Source organism: Seriola lalandi, unplaced genomic scaffold (genome assembly GCF_002814215.2).
Source record: "Seriola lalandi dorsalis isolate HSWRI2012SDOR001 ecotype SW California unplaced genomic scaffold, Sedor1 jcf7180002054408, whole genome shotgun sequence".
Classification (NCBI taxonomy): Eukaryota; Metazoa; Chordata; class Actinopteri; order Carangiformes; family Carangidae; genus Seriola; species Seriola lalandi.
The window spans coordinates 335,328-350,301 of NW_019524961.1; the positions used below are offsets into that span (position 1 = coordinate 335,328).

Here is a 14,974-nt window from a genome sequence, read left to right on the forward strand (position 1 = left end):
CTGGGGGGGGGGGCTGTGTGTCAGTCCCCTCCAGTAAACTCAGTGAACTCAACAGGGCTCCCACCCTTCCTCACATACAACTCCCCCCGCCTCCTTCCTCAACGATAAACGTCCTGCTCTCTCATGTTTCCTCTCAGGCTGTTATGTATGCACATGATAATGTGGGTCAGTGTGTATGTTGGGGTTTTAAAAGTATGTGAACCTTCTCTCACATGCCCCAGGTGTGTATGAGGAGCTTTATGAATATGTAAAGAAGAAGAAACTCTTACTCACTGAATTTTGATGATATCCATTAGTTAAAAAATTAAAAGATAATTTAAATGATAAAACATTCTTTGTAAGACTAGGCTGTAACAAAAAGATAAAGATTAGGTTTGGGGTTATGTAGGGTTGGTGTTCAGCAGTTTTTTTGCAAAATCTGAAGTGCTATGGATGAAATGCTACTGAGCTTGCACGTCAACACAACAGAGCAAACTCCTGCTGATGAGAACCATGCGATACTCTTCGAAGCTCTGGAAAGAGTCAGTATGTGGACCTTGAGATGGGATTGTTTGTCAAAAGTAAGTAATATTTTAGAGCTAAAAGACTGATATTTACAGAACTAACAGATTATTGTATTGCTCTTTATGTGAATGATAAAAATGTCTTACACACAAATATAAACAGAGAAAAGATAAATGATTTTGTAAGATATGAGAAATCATAACAAATCTTACTATTTTACCAACTTGGAATTGAATACAAAACAACTACTGCAACCCCAGCTCAACATTATGATGGTTACCTTATTGTAACCTTGACCGACCCGCTGTCAAACAATGGGATAGGTAAGCACACACTTTTGGCAACTATCACTATGGTTACAATAAAGCACACACTGCCAATAATCCTCTTAATAAAGCCAGAACAGGCTCAGAGGCTTCCCATTTCACAAATCACTGTGGCAACTGCCATGCAAGTGTACAATGCCAACCACACACAAACACACACACGGGTTAAAAAGATGCGACATGCTAGTTAATGCTACCACACATGAGCGTCAAGCGTCCTCTACAACCCTTGAGCGGGGGAATGATGGAGTAGGGGCCACCTGCTGTAGCTCCGGCTGGCTGTTAGACTGCTATCTACAACTAAACAGATCAGAAGATCATCCTGCGCTCTACAGGAAGTCTACATAACTGGGGCACAGAATTCCTAAACATTTCTGAGAGAGAGAGCGAGCGAGCGAGCGTCAAGAGCCGTCTGAACGATTACACCGGGTCTGTGGCAGGCAACGTTGGCTCGCCATTGCCAGAGTGTTTATCCAACGTTCACAGGAAGGCGGGGTAATGTCAGCTTAGTGATTAATTGCAGGCCCAAAGTGCTGAGGACACAGAATCTGCTCTGAATGGCGCCGACTGCAGCTCCTACAAGGGTTTATTGCTTTATCGGCTGAATCCTAATGTGACCCTCCCTCCCCTCCCTCTGACGGTTCCAGTGGTGCCGGAGCATCCAAAAATACTCTGCAAGGTGCCGCTGTGGTTAATTGCCTGATGTAGTCTAAGTTTTCACTGGTGAGGGAACTTCCAACTGTATTTTCCATTGATATCAAGAAAGAAAAAAAAACAAGCATTTAGGAAATAATTCAAGTGCAGCATGTCTGCATGGTGCTCGATACAGATCTCTATGGGCTGATATAAAATTCTCTATACAGCATGATTCCTCCCAATATGTTGGAAGAAGCATAACATATGGTGGTTACACAAGCATGCAGCTGTTGTTTTTTGGGGCTAGAGATAAATAATGGATACAAGTCTTCCACTGGGTACTCAAGACAGCTAACGAGAGAGAGGAAGCAGAGAGGGAATTAGTAACTAACTGTTTTTCAAAGCCACTGTTTTCTAACATTTTCATTAAGAGCCCAAGGACAAAAAAAATACAGGAAAATGAAAACATCAGTATTCATCAACTGTAAAAGTACTCAAATGCTAACATTTGCATTTATTCAAAACGTGTACCAGCAATATTGTGCAAATTTTAATACAGACACAAAGTAAGATTTGTCTCACTTAAATGCATGTAAAAGCATTGATTCCTGCATGCATTTCCTCTCTCACACACACTCTGTCCTGCTGTTCCTCTCTAAAATGTGGGTGACCTTAATAATTTAAGGGAAAAGGGAAGAGACAGGAGACAGCATTTGCCTTGGTGCAGACTGTACAGGGGGAGACTAGTGTTCTGCATCAAACCCTCCAATAGGTTTGTCATTTTCCCGCATTCATCTGCTACAAACTGAATCCTTACCCTCTCCCTGCGCGCACAGGGGATGTCTGTGAGGCTACATGATTAACTATTGAAAAGGGAAAGAACCGGCATCTTGTATGGAGACCACATATCATAATGACACTTTTTAATTCTGTTGCCACTGGCTGTTTATGTGCTACTAATTACTGGTGAAGAATAATAATCTCTCCTCCAATTGGACTCTATCACGCCGAGGGCTTTCTCCTCTCCTCTTCTTTCCATTTATCCTGGTTTGTGACTCTGCTGGCTCGGCTTGCTCCCCGCATCAGTGTCCTTGCAATCTAATTCATACCGCCTACCTGCCCCACTCAGTGTTTTTCCATACGCTGACTAATGCACACAGGTTGTGGCCCCAGAAGCGGCTGGAGCAGTGGAAGGTTCTGCCAAAGAAACCATTCAGGCAAAATCTAAGAGGGTGGCTTGAGTCATTTAACTCAAATAAAGCCGGGAGAAAGGCCTGTTTGCTCTTGGTAATCCCCCACTTGCTCGACAAGGCTTCACAAGGTTCATCTGCTGTGCTAAATTGGTGCACGTATCCTTATTTGTATAGGAGCTCATTGTGGCTGGTTGAGAGGGGGGAATCTGACAGGACTGGCAGCTATTCAAGCGCTCATGCTTATTTGCTTATCCTCATTCATGGCAAAATTGGCTTTTTACGGAGCCATTTTTCAAGCTATGCGTGACACGGTATTTTCATTGAGCCTGCCACTACTAATGCAGCTGTGTAGAGGCAATGTTGCAGGCAGCAATGTATGTGTTTAGCAGAGGGGCAACCAGGGCCCCCTACAGTAATCACAGTGGTAAGGCTACACTACCATTTGCATGTCTGTGGCTGGTGTCTCCTCCGGTTTCCACTGAATATCTAGGTGAAGACACCAGATCATCGGCTTGTGCGGCCACAATGGAAATTAGATGAAAATTCCTGAGAGTAAAGGCAAAGGATTTCCTTTATCAGACTATGATGTCATCAGTTAAAAAGAAAGACCATTGTAAAAAAGTAGAAATGCAGACAGTTTACCCAGTCTCTAATTCTGAACTTGATTCGCTAGTGCCAAAGAAAAAGATAGGACTTTTTAACTATATAATATAGTGCACTACATATTGAAAACTGACACTCTGTTTTGCAGGACTTTCCAAGAAAACAGCTTGATGGAAAACACACTATCGCCTACATGGTAGACTGTTTTGATTATGAACTCATCGCTATTATGCACTCTCAGTTTGCCATAACATGTGTCTGGTTATGGGGCAGACCACAGACTAGGACTTCAACCCAATTATAAGCTGGAACCAGATGAGAATAACAATACTGTCTGTGCCGCATGTCTATTCTCTGGAGAGTGCCCTCAGGATCAGCATGGGAAAATTGTCTTAACAGCCATTTACACGCACAAGGGCTTCGTATGGTTGACATATTAAATTCACAACACCACTCATAATGATATAGAGATATTTAAGTCTGATTAGGTATGAACATATAAAGCAGGCCTCAGCCTCCCTCAGATGCCCTCAGTTAGTGGGGTGAAAAGGCTGCAGCAGGAGCCATGCGGGGATCCTCTGGTGCGCTGCTCCTCAAAGTGTACGCAGCAGCCACTCGTTAAAAATGCAGGAGCAATTACCCCGGCCGAGTCTGAGTCAGTGAACGCAAGTCAAGCTGCCACCTCCTGCACCTCCTCCTACCTTTCCACTGACGCTGTTGCTATACCAGCAACCTGAGCATCCTTCACGTGGACTGGCATGCCAAAGGTAGGGCAGCAGACACAGAGAGCTTCAGTTACACCAGAAAAACAAAAGCCCTTCTCTGCCTGTCTTGTCTGTGTCTCACGAGGTGCAGTTACCTCCCCCTTCCTCACACTCTGCCAGCACGTGACTTGGTCTTCCGTCCTGGCCCACTTAATTTACATACAATACAGGTAGTGTTTGCCCTGTGTAGAACAGCGCTTTTCTCAAGATGGGAGAAAAGTCCAGACAAAAGTATTGAACCGCACAGTGAAAGGATTCAGTCTCATTCAGACATATTATTTAGTTTCTATTGAGCAGCAACAGAAGCCAACAGAAGTTTCAGCAAAGTTTGTAATCCCTTTATCTCTTTTTCAACAAAGTTGATAATCCCTGACTAAACATATTCACTCTCATGTATTCCCTCCAGTTAGAAAATTCTGGCTATAATGTTGCCCAGATGTTAGGCAAATTTTACATATGGACCTATCAATTACAGTATCCAAAAGTCTGAGACCACTTTACCATTCATGGTCTCAGAGCGTTGGACCCCACCACATATATTTTGTTAATATTCTCCATATTCACACAACAATTATATTTGAATATATTTAATCTGTAAGTTTGAAGGTGTGTTTGACTTTTATTAAATCCCGTATGTTCCTCTGTATGTTAATATGAGCTGTTTTAAAAGGATCTACACAGGAGTCATCTCTCCAGCCATTCCTGCACAGATGGCAGGACACCATGCTCAGCAGACAGCAGGGTCTCCCGGAAATAAAGTAAGAGGCACGCAAAAGCAATGCAGGATGGGAAAGAGTAATTACAAAGAGGGACAACATGAAAGAGAATCTAAAGATGAAGGAGGGCCTGGCAAAAATAGGAACAAGGAAGATTGATCTGAGCAAAAGTGAGGGGGATACATAAACAGTCAAAGATGAAAAGGGACGAAATTCTGAGACTGTACTCCACCATCCTCAGAGGCAAAAGGGGAGACAGAAAATAGAGTGTGAAAACGCCACGCCAGGAGAGACCGAAGAGTGAAACAGTGGGCCAGAGCAGACAGCTCCAGGCAGATACTATGTTACAGAGAGAAACGCTAGTAAAAACAAGAAAGAGGGAAAAAGCAGGTGTATTTGAAGAGTCCTGCCGCGCTGGTGGGTTTGAAGGGCACATCATGTGTCTCGTTTCATCTGGCTCTAAATCTGAAGCGACATCTTTCCTGTCTCGCTTTATGTTGTCTCTTCATGCCTATTTCTCTCTGTAGGAGTACTTCAAAAATACAGAAAAAGTTTAAAAAAAAAGTGTTTCATATTAGTTCCTCAATAGGAAGAGCACTACATACCGGGACAAATAATTCTAACACACTTCAAAATATTTGTATTAAATTGAAGTCCTGCATAATATGTAATATGCACAGCTAGTACTGACCACCTGGGGTTAAAAAGTTCCCATCCACAATTTATTTGTTAGACGAATGATCCAGGTAAGGCTTTTTGTGGGTGAGTGTGTGTGTGTGTGTGTGTGTGTGTGTGTGTGTGTGTGTGTGTGTGTCTGCCTCTCTCTCTTCACAGCAGTACCTTTAAAAGCTGGAAGGGATTCAGTGTCTTAACCCAGGTTTTCCAGTTGAAGGAAACTCGCCCTACTCACTCCGCCACCTACCACCCCATATGCCCCATTTCACCACAGAGGTAGGAGTTCTTCCCTCCCGCAGCACAGGCTACAGCCGCCTGTTATCTCCAGATGGTCGGAGAAGGAGAGTTCAGAGACTAGATTCCCTGGGGCAAGAACTCCACCGCCGAACACATCATTTTATATTTTAGCCATTTATCTCGAACGCTGTTTTTCACAGCGACCTCCAGTGAGTGAGCAGCTACTTAGTTCAGTGTCTTGCTCAAGGACACTTCAATACTAGACGAGCTTATTGTGGAGAAGAAAAACGTGACCTGGTTTTGAGACCTTCGCTCTAAGCACCAGACCGTTTACCAAGCAAACAGTCTAATACACATAGTATTTGTCCGCAACTTGTAACTTTCATATCGTACAAACTTATTCATAAACTTCTCTTGCACACATTTGCACGCACATGCTCATGCACCATCTGTGGTCGTAAACTGTGCCGTGCAACATAAACACACATGCATCATTGCTGCTACATTAATAACCTCCTGCGTACTCGAGACCTAGTACAGACAAGGTTCCTCTTCCCATCTTTAGAGATACAGCCTATAGGAAAAAAAAAACCAGCTTGCTATCTCATTTCCCCTCTCCTTTGTACATCTCTCCTTTGCTCTTCTAACAAAATGGATATCACTGTTGAGAGAGCACTCTGGTAAAGCAGCTGTAATGAGATGTGGATGGCAGCATGCAGAGGGCCAGGTCTCGGCACTCTGCTCTGTGGCTTATGAGAGGCTGCGGGAAACAGTAATGCACACACAACCTTAAAGTATTGGTGTACAGATAGGGCTGGGCTGTCGGCTGATAGATGAGAGGGGTTAAAGAGTACCCCCTACCGTCGTGTGTGTCTGTGTGTGAGTGCATGTTTGTAGGTATACACACAGGCTATGGCAAATAAATAGAGTTGTCTGCCTCTCTGACAGACAGTTATATATGAAGGGATCGTACGGTTGGATAAAACTGCAGGCATACGCAGATAAAAACAAAGCCTATTAGTTGATTAATGACCATATGAGGTGAAGGATTGGCAAAACATGAAAAAAGAAAGAAAGCAAGGTAACAGCTCTTCCTAAAAAGCCTGTCAATTTGAGCTAGCTAAGAGAGAGCGCTTGATGGGTTACGATTTACAGCAAGACAGGGAAAGTATTCTGTTTCAAGCAGTCAGTCATGAGGCACGTATCAAGAATTACGAGTGGAGAAATGAGTTATGCTACCCCTGTCTTAGTGCTAATAAGAGCATATCGTCCAGGACTCGAAATAGGGCCGGGCTTTAGCAAATGTAATATAAGAAGTGTGTTTTTCCAGCCCTAAAAGCCCTTGATAAACTCTTCAAAGCAGATCCACATCAGCGGAAACAGAGGGGACTAAGCTGCTAGCTGACTTTTACGCAACTGATAACTGATATAATGAAAGACTTTGCAAACGAGTCCTTTTGCTCTGCCTTTGATTTCGCCCGCTCTCCATGTCTATGTATATCTGTCTCTCCCTTGTTGTCTCTATGTTTCTCTTTCTCTTCCTCTATCGAAGCATTAAAGGAGGATTTAGATGGCTCTGTTGTTATTTCTGTAGCACAATGGATCACCCCGTGTAATGTAACCAAACCCTTTTCCTTGCTTTTAACTGGCCCCTCCCTCCCTCCCAGTAACATCCATCCCTCTTTCTTTCTCTCTCACACGCATACACCCCTTCCCTCCACCTTTCCCTCCATTTATAAAGAATTAGACAGAGTATAAATGGTGCCTATGGCAGGAGCAGATACAGACACAGATCCTCTCAAAGGGCTCTATTGACTGGTGTTTACTTAAGGCCAGGGACATTAGCCGCTGCTAAATCTACCTCAATCTGCCCTTCTCGGCTTCTCGGGTTCTGTATGTACTAGCCTGAATGTAACACAGACGCCTGCCCGCTCCCTGATCATAGCCACAGCGCAAGTGCGTGTGTGCATGCTTGTGCATATACTTTTGTAGTGCATCCTTGTGTGTCTGTGCGCCGTTTGCCCGTGTGCGAGATTGCTGACATTAGGCATGTAATGACCCTGCCTATCAGTGGTGTAACAGCACAAGGGTAAAAGCAGTGTCGGGTACCTTCTGTTCACATAGTGCAGCAACACTAAAACCAACTAAATATCACAAGAAAGACAGAATTCATTGCAGGTATTCAAGGCAGCTTATCAGTAATTTGAGAGTTCCTTTGAGAGTTGTGTACGTAATAATGAAACCGAGAACTGAAAATGCCCGTCAGTGAGACAGAATAGGATGCAACACACGACTAACAGTCACTTAGTGCGCACATTTAGTCGAAATGCATATTCCTTTCTCAACATGATCATAAAATAACAATAATTGATCTGTGTGCTGTAATTGTTCTCATGAGTGAGGTGAGGAACCAGGCTGGGGTTGGAGTTATGCGTTTTACTGTAATTTTCTCATTTATGATGCACATCTATTACCTATCATTAAAGTTGAATGCACAGCAGGCTGTGAACAGCGCTAAACATCAAACTCACAGGGAAAGACACAGACTGACTAAAGGCCGAATTTCAGCAAATGACTCCATGGATTGATCAGCTGGGGCATAGACAGAAATAGGGCCTTTAGAGGATCCACTCATCAAAGCAGCATCCTGCCAGCTCCCCCCAGCCATAAGCTCAAATAAAAGCCATACACACAGACACGCCAACGTGCACGCACAGACACACACACAAATCCTCTTTCAGGAATCAATAATTCAGCTAAAGAGAAGCACATGCTACGCCCCACTGCACTAATCAATAGAAAGCCAAACGTTATTGTTTCATCTCATTCTCTGACTTTCACATTCTAATCTGGGCTGACTAGCACATGCTGGACAGCGTCAGATACCTCCATTAAATTAGAATATAATACGCACATACAGAGGGGGTAAAGGGACCCTGTATTCAGAAGGCGCCTCAAATTATTCTGCCATGCTCTTATGGCAATGTTTAGCTCCTTTCTTTACAGTAAAGTCCTCAGTTGTAACCAGGCACAGATGCTCTATAAATTTTCTATGCATAGAATCTCAAATATGTCATAAAATGGAGGCGAGAGAAGGAGAATGGCAATACTTTGGTATGAGTTACGCCCCACTCCCCCTCCCTATCGCTACGAGATATTTATGCCCCCCCCCGCCCACATCTCTTGGGAGAATGAGGCTATACTTTGAGAATGCAGCAATGAAGATGAACAGAAATACCTGTGTGATTTGAGACTGATGTTTGAATCTGAGCGTTGGTATGCGAGCAAAAAACGAAAGGCCAAAACGACCGGCATGTGATTTTGTCGACTGTGTGAAAGGAACCTGCCAGCCAAGGCCCTTCTCCCCTCTCTGTAATCGAGCTATCAATGATCATTAATGAGAGTGAGATAGCTCTCCACAGCCCTCTCGGCCACATTGCCCAACACTCTGGCCTCTCTCCACGCCTCCCTTTCTCCTCCTGACCCCGTCTGTTGCTGTATCACATCAGCCTACGAGGCCACAGGCTACGGCAAGTAACCATGAAAATGAATATGAATGTTGGCTGCTGATTTATAAACGGAAATGTATGCACTTCCTGCCCCTCCCTGCATCCCTATCGCGGGTCTCGTTTGCATGACACAGGACCCTAGCAGCTTGCTCAAGGATACATCAATCGCTGACGGTGGCAAGATCGGATCTGCGCTGACCTTGGGAGTGAACTGCAGCATAGGCGAAGGAGGCAGGGGGCCCTGTTGCAACAGAGCCAGGGAGGCTGAAAGCGAGAGGAGGGAGGAAAAGGGGAAAAGAAAAGTGGAGGGGAGGGAGGACGGGGAATGGAGGGGCATACCCTGATTGAGAGGCCCCCGAGATGAGTAACTCTGAGATATGAGAAGGGGGAGGGCGAGAGAGGGGGATGATGGAAGGAGTAGAGGAGGGGGGTGGGAGGGAGAGGGAAGCCATATGGCAGCAGCACAAATGTATTAAACTATAAATCAGGGAGAGCTTGTGGACTGCCAGGTGGGGCTGCAGGCAGGTCCTCCCAGCTGGAAGTGCAATGATTCACAATACAGCTCCACATGGAAAAGTATCAAAACATCACTGGTATTTTGCTTTATCAATTCTATTAATACATTCATTAATTAAACATTGTTCCCTGCTTTATTTCCCTGTTATAATTAGGGGAAATTAGCCACATTTTAACTTTTACTCCTTGGGCACTGTTTGAGAATGCTCCCCACCGCCGCCAATAAAACAGCTGAGTTTTGAAACCAATGTCAAAACAAAACTTTTTTTCGATACCTTTTGTATGGGAAAATAAACATGTTTTTTTTCTCAATGATTCAGAGTTAAATAAAGACTTTGCCTGAATAAAATATAAACTAGAAACGAGTTAGAAACGTTTCCTAATAATGATCAACAGATATGTGTTTAAAAATGATAAGTAAGCAAGCTTTATTTTTTTTCATTGAATCATCTGTCCCACCATTCAATGTCAACTTTATACTATTTGATGCTCATTTGGGTGGGTACTCAAAAATGATTGAAATTCGATTCCCAGTCCTATTTATTCCTCTCTGCAAGTAATGAGGGATTTTTAAATTGTGGTAGAAAAACAAATAGAGTAATCCCCAAAAGGCTTCCATTTTAATCCCTTGATGATGTCTGGGTAGTGAGCCCAGCCAGTGTCCTGGCAGCCATCAGGGCCCAGGCCTGAGCTTTCATCCCAGAGGCACTGATGCATACTACAGCTAGAGCAAACACGGGCAACCTTCCTCATGCCTGCTCTGTGTCAGAACCATGCTGACCATCACAACAGAAAAGAAGGGTTCATACCCCCGTTGTCCCCTCTTTGTAAGGCACAACAATAAGGCATTTGTGCTGTTTAGTGAATTAGCAACTTCATAATTAAATGGTTTTTTTTTTTTGTTGCCTCTTTAGAAAAGTGGCATTGAAGCATTTAAACAATGGCCTACATTCAGCTTGCAAATACTTCATTAGTAAATTAAATTTGGATCCTAATTCTGTCATTTGTTTAATGTGTGACAGAACAAAAGAGCTGTCCGTCAGTTATTTTGATTAACAAAAGCCACTAACTTGACTGTGCATGTTAAGATGTGACACTTGATGCCATTGCAGGGTGTCACATCAAAAGCTCATCAGTTTGCAGGTGAAGAATAGATGGAGGTTACTGGACAGCTCCCAGTTACGGTCTGGTAGGCTGGACTAACAGTATCCCTGAGCCTCCAGCCTTGATCCCTGATCCCTGATCCTTCACACACACACACACACACACACACACACACACACACACACACACACACACACACACACACACACACAAGCGGACACACACACACGCACACACACAAGCGGACACACACACACACAAGCGGACACACACACACACACACATTGACACAGACATCTAAACTCCAACGAGGTACCTGCCATCTGAAACCATCACAGCCAAGGCCAGCTATCCATCAACTCCCACCTCCACTCAGGGATGAGAGGAGGATGAAGGGAGTGCGGTGGAAGAGAAGAGGTGGGGGAGGGAGTGGAGGTGAGGGGGAGGGAGGGAGAGTAGGACAGTAGTGTAGGAGTAGATGAGTAGGCTTGAGGAATGCAAGAAGAGCAGAGGAGCGGCGTACCTTGGTCTGGAGATAGTGGGGGTAGTAGTAGGTGTACTGAGGGTACATTGGCTGCTGCTCCAATCGCTTGCCCATGTAGCTGGAATCCTTAGCACTGAGGCAGGGAATGGTGACACGGGGGTGGGAGCTGCCAAGTAGCTAGCAATGGGATAGAGGCAGCAGAGGGGCTGTGCGATTCCTGTCTTTACTGTCCGCACCACTGTGTTGCTAGCCGGTCCTCCAGGGAGAAGGCAGGGTCTGCGTGCGGGACAGCGGCTGGGAGGAAGGTCTACCTCTGATGGAGAAGCTCCTGATGAACGGTGCCTCACCAGTCCGGAGCCTCAGTATCGGGCGGATGCTCACTCAGTCTCTCACTGCTGGATCAATGGAAATATTTCCACAAGTGCTAGAACCAAGAGCAGCGTGTCTGTCAGCAGCTGGTATCGGATAGTAACGCGTGATAAGGGTGAGGTAGAGGAAGAAGAGGAAAGAGAAGACGTGAAGAGGTGCAGGTGGCAGTAGCTCTGGCAGTCCTGTAAATGTTGGAAAATGGGAGAGGAAGAGGAGGAGGAGAGGAGGAGGAAAGGGATGGCAAGGAAAACGGGAGAGGACGTATAGGTTCACTTCTCTATTTAAGCTGTTTCACTCCAGTCTTTCGCCTGTGCTTTAATCTGCCTCTCTCTCAAACACACTGTGAATCTGACTCTCTCTCACTGCCCCTCTCTCTCTCTCTCTCTCTCTCTCTCTCTCTCTCTCTCTCTCTCTCTCTCTCTCTTTTTCCCTCTCTTACATACACACACACTCTCTCTCTCTCCTCTGTAGTCTGATCCGACGGTGGCTGCGTGCTGTCCTGTTTGACAGAGGGGAGATATCCTCAGCACCGGTTGCCGACAGATGCACTTTGTGCACGGAGCACAATCACAACACGAGAGCCGAGCACAGGCACAGAAAGCAATCTCAGTCTGTAGCGGTCGAGCTAGCAAGAGAGCAGATCACACAGGGAAATTATCCTAGTTTCTGAATGATGTGGCACACACGTATATTAAAAAATCCACTGGTTGGTTAGTCAATCCACTGGGTTCCAGCTAGAAGACGAGTGAAAAAAAAAAACACAGTGACTGTGTCCCAGGTGCCCAGTAAAGAAGGAGTCCCTCGTCTGCGATCCTCCCTCTTCCTGCTCTTGTAAAATGTGTTCCTTATTTCTTCCTCGGCTCTCTCACTCCTCTAAGCAGCTTGCCTCATTCTCTTTCCCTCTGTCACACAGTTGCTCTCTCTCTCTCGCTCTCTCTCTCTCTCACGTGCGCTTTCTCTATCACTGAGTCTCTCAGCTTTTCTCTCTCTCTCTCTCTCTCCTTCTCCTCCACACTGACAGGGCGGTAAAGGGGGCTCGTCCGAGGCTGCGAGCAGAGCAGACTGCCTCCTCCTTCCCCTAGCCCAGCCGGTAGGAGGGTCTTGAGCAGCTCTGTGCGCGAGAGGGATCCAGACACAGACCAGCGGGCTGCAGTGTTTCCACAACCTGGGAGAACGCAGGGAAGAGGAGAAGAGGAGTAGAGACGAGAAGGGGATGGCGGCAGCGTGAGCAATCGATTCCCCCTACTGGCTGCACGTGGAGCTACCACCTGGAACACACTGTGTCCTCAAATAAAGACTTTCTCTTAACAAACTAGACTGATTTAACCTCAAAACCAGTAAAGTTGGATAAACACTTTCAATGTGCAACTTTTTAGAATCTGAGAGTATGTTTATTGTCAGTTATTAGTTATGTCACATGTTTTTATGTGGAGCTTACTGTAAAAGGAGGAATTAGATCATAACGCTGTCATCATGTTTCAATTCAGGATCAGCATCGAGGATGTGCAGTCAGTGTTCACTTGTAACGACCAATAATAACACTACAATAGTAATAAATGCAATAGTAGTAAACAACATTCTCCAAGTATTAACTGAGAGCGAAGAGAAAATCACTTCCAGTGTAACATCAAAAGATGACAATTGCGGTACTAATCTCCTCTGAATCACCATGACCAAAAACATTAGAACAATGTCTCGTCGGTGAATGTTTGTTTGATCTCAAGTAACCACAGCTATACTCATACATCTGTAAACAAGATCAAACACAGGGATGCAAAAACACCACGCTCAGAAGGTCCCACACTCACAAACCCACTCTCAGACACATGCACCCACATGCATGGATAAGAACTGACCTAAAAAACCTCGAGGGTATCTCAGTGAGGCTGAGGCCACAAGTTCAGGAGCCTCATTTTTCACTCAATTAGCAAATCAGCTTGGTTTTCATTTAAATTACCTGCCATGAGTCCTGCAGGAAACTGCAGCCAAAAACTACACCATGAAATTACTGGACTGAAAACAATTATATTTTGGCAATTTCCACATCTGAAAATAGACCCATGACTTTGATTAGTTTAGTTTTGTATTTCATCTGTTACACTTCAGAGCGTTACATAAAAACCCATGAGGCCGATGTGTCCTCTTGAAACAATAATAACCTAATTACATATCTCAACAACAACACTCAATACACATTCTTTACCGCAGAGACAAAGTACATATGACAGGGACTATTCAGTTAACCGATTAATCAATCACAAGGAAATTAATGAATGACATTTTTGAAAATATTGCCAAACACATTATTTGCAAACATAAGGGTATGTTTTAACAATCAAGTCGCACAATGAAGTGCAAATATCACATACTTTTAACGAGAGCTATGGATCTAAAAAAGGCCCAGTGCATGTGGACAGACCGAATCAATACCAGCAGAAGAATCCCAAGGACCAAAACAAAGCACGAAGGGAAGGGGCAGCCTTTTACAAACATGGAGAGGAAAATATAATTATCAGACAGGCCACTTTGATCTGCGGGGAAGAGATGAGGATGATATCTATCGTGGGTTACCAGATTAACAGCCTCGGGATAAACTAGACACACAAATCCTTAGCATCTGGTGAAAGGCAGAGAGCAGACAGTGAGATGGACAAGGGCCAATGGTGATAGTAATAGAAGAAGAGATACAGACAGAAAGTAAGGTAAGACACATGGGGAGATGGAACCTGAATGAGACATTGAGGCAGGAAAGATTCATACGTCTTCATACCACGGTGTGTCCACTGAGCGACCACAAAAAGCCAGCTCTATATTACATAGATAAAGCCCATCACATCTGGATTTTCAACTAAAATTCACAGTCTTTTAAAAAGGAGTAAAACAGAGCGGTAGATGTGGTTAGTTTCACCCAGACTTTGTCCACACGTAACCAAAAGTCCCTGATGCAAATTATTCTTCTACCAATAGAAAGTGAGGACAAATATGGAGAAACAAAAAAGAGCAAATGAGCTGCTAATTATGCACAAGAGTTCATCAAAGTAATTAAAAAAGCAATGCATGTTTAAACAGTGTGTTTGCACAATGCTGTGTTAATCATTATCGCCCAGAGTTTTTAATTATTGATTTTTTTTAGGTTCTCATTTTAACCAAAATAGAGCTGCAAGGATTAATTGATTAATCGATTATCCTCGTCAATTGACTATTTAGATAATCAGTTAATCGTTTCAGGAATTTTTCAAGCAAAAATTCAGGAGCTTCTCAAATGTAAGAATTTTGTTTTTCCATGTCATATATTCAAAATGCAAATGTTTTTGGATTATTGGTAAATTAAAAATAAA

General features: G+C 44.1%; 1 protein-coding gene across 6 annotated transcripts in view; it reads right to left on the reverse strand.

The window, feature by feature from the left end:
• The window catches only part of rbms3 (RNA binding motif, single stranded interacting protein), a 273,401-nt gene that overhangs the window by 178,171 nt on the left and 80,256 nt on the right, over nucleotides 1-14,974 (reverse strand). For 3 of the 6 annotated variants that reach the window (XM_087175006.1, XM_087175005.1, XM_023409818.2), the window contains exon 1: nucleotides 11,307-12,625. The exons of the other annotated variants lie outside the window; for them this stretch is intronic. In XM_087175006.1, the coding sequence (XP_087031132.1) occupies nucleotides 11,307-11,381 (75 nt within the window). In that variant the 5' untranslated portion in view covers nucleotides 11,382-12,625. Of the gene's footprint in view, nucleotides 1-11,306; nucleotides 12,626-14,974 lie in introns of those variants that run through there. 6 annotated transcript variants of the gene reach the window in all.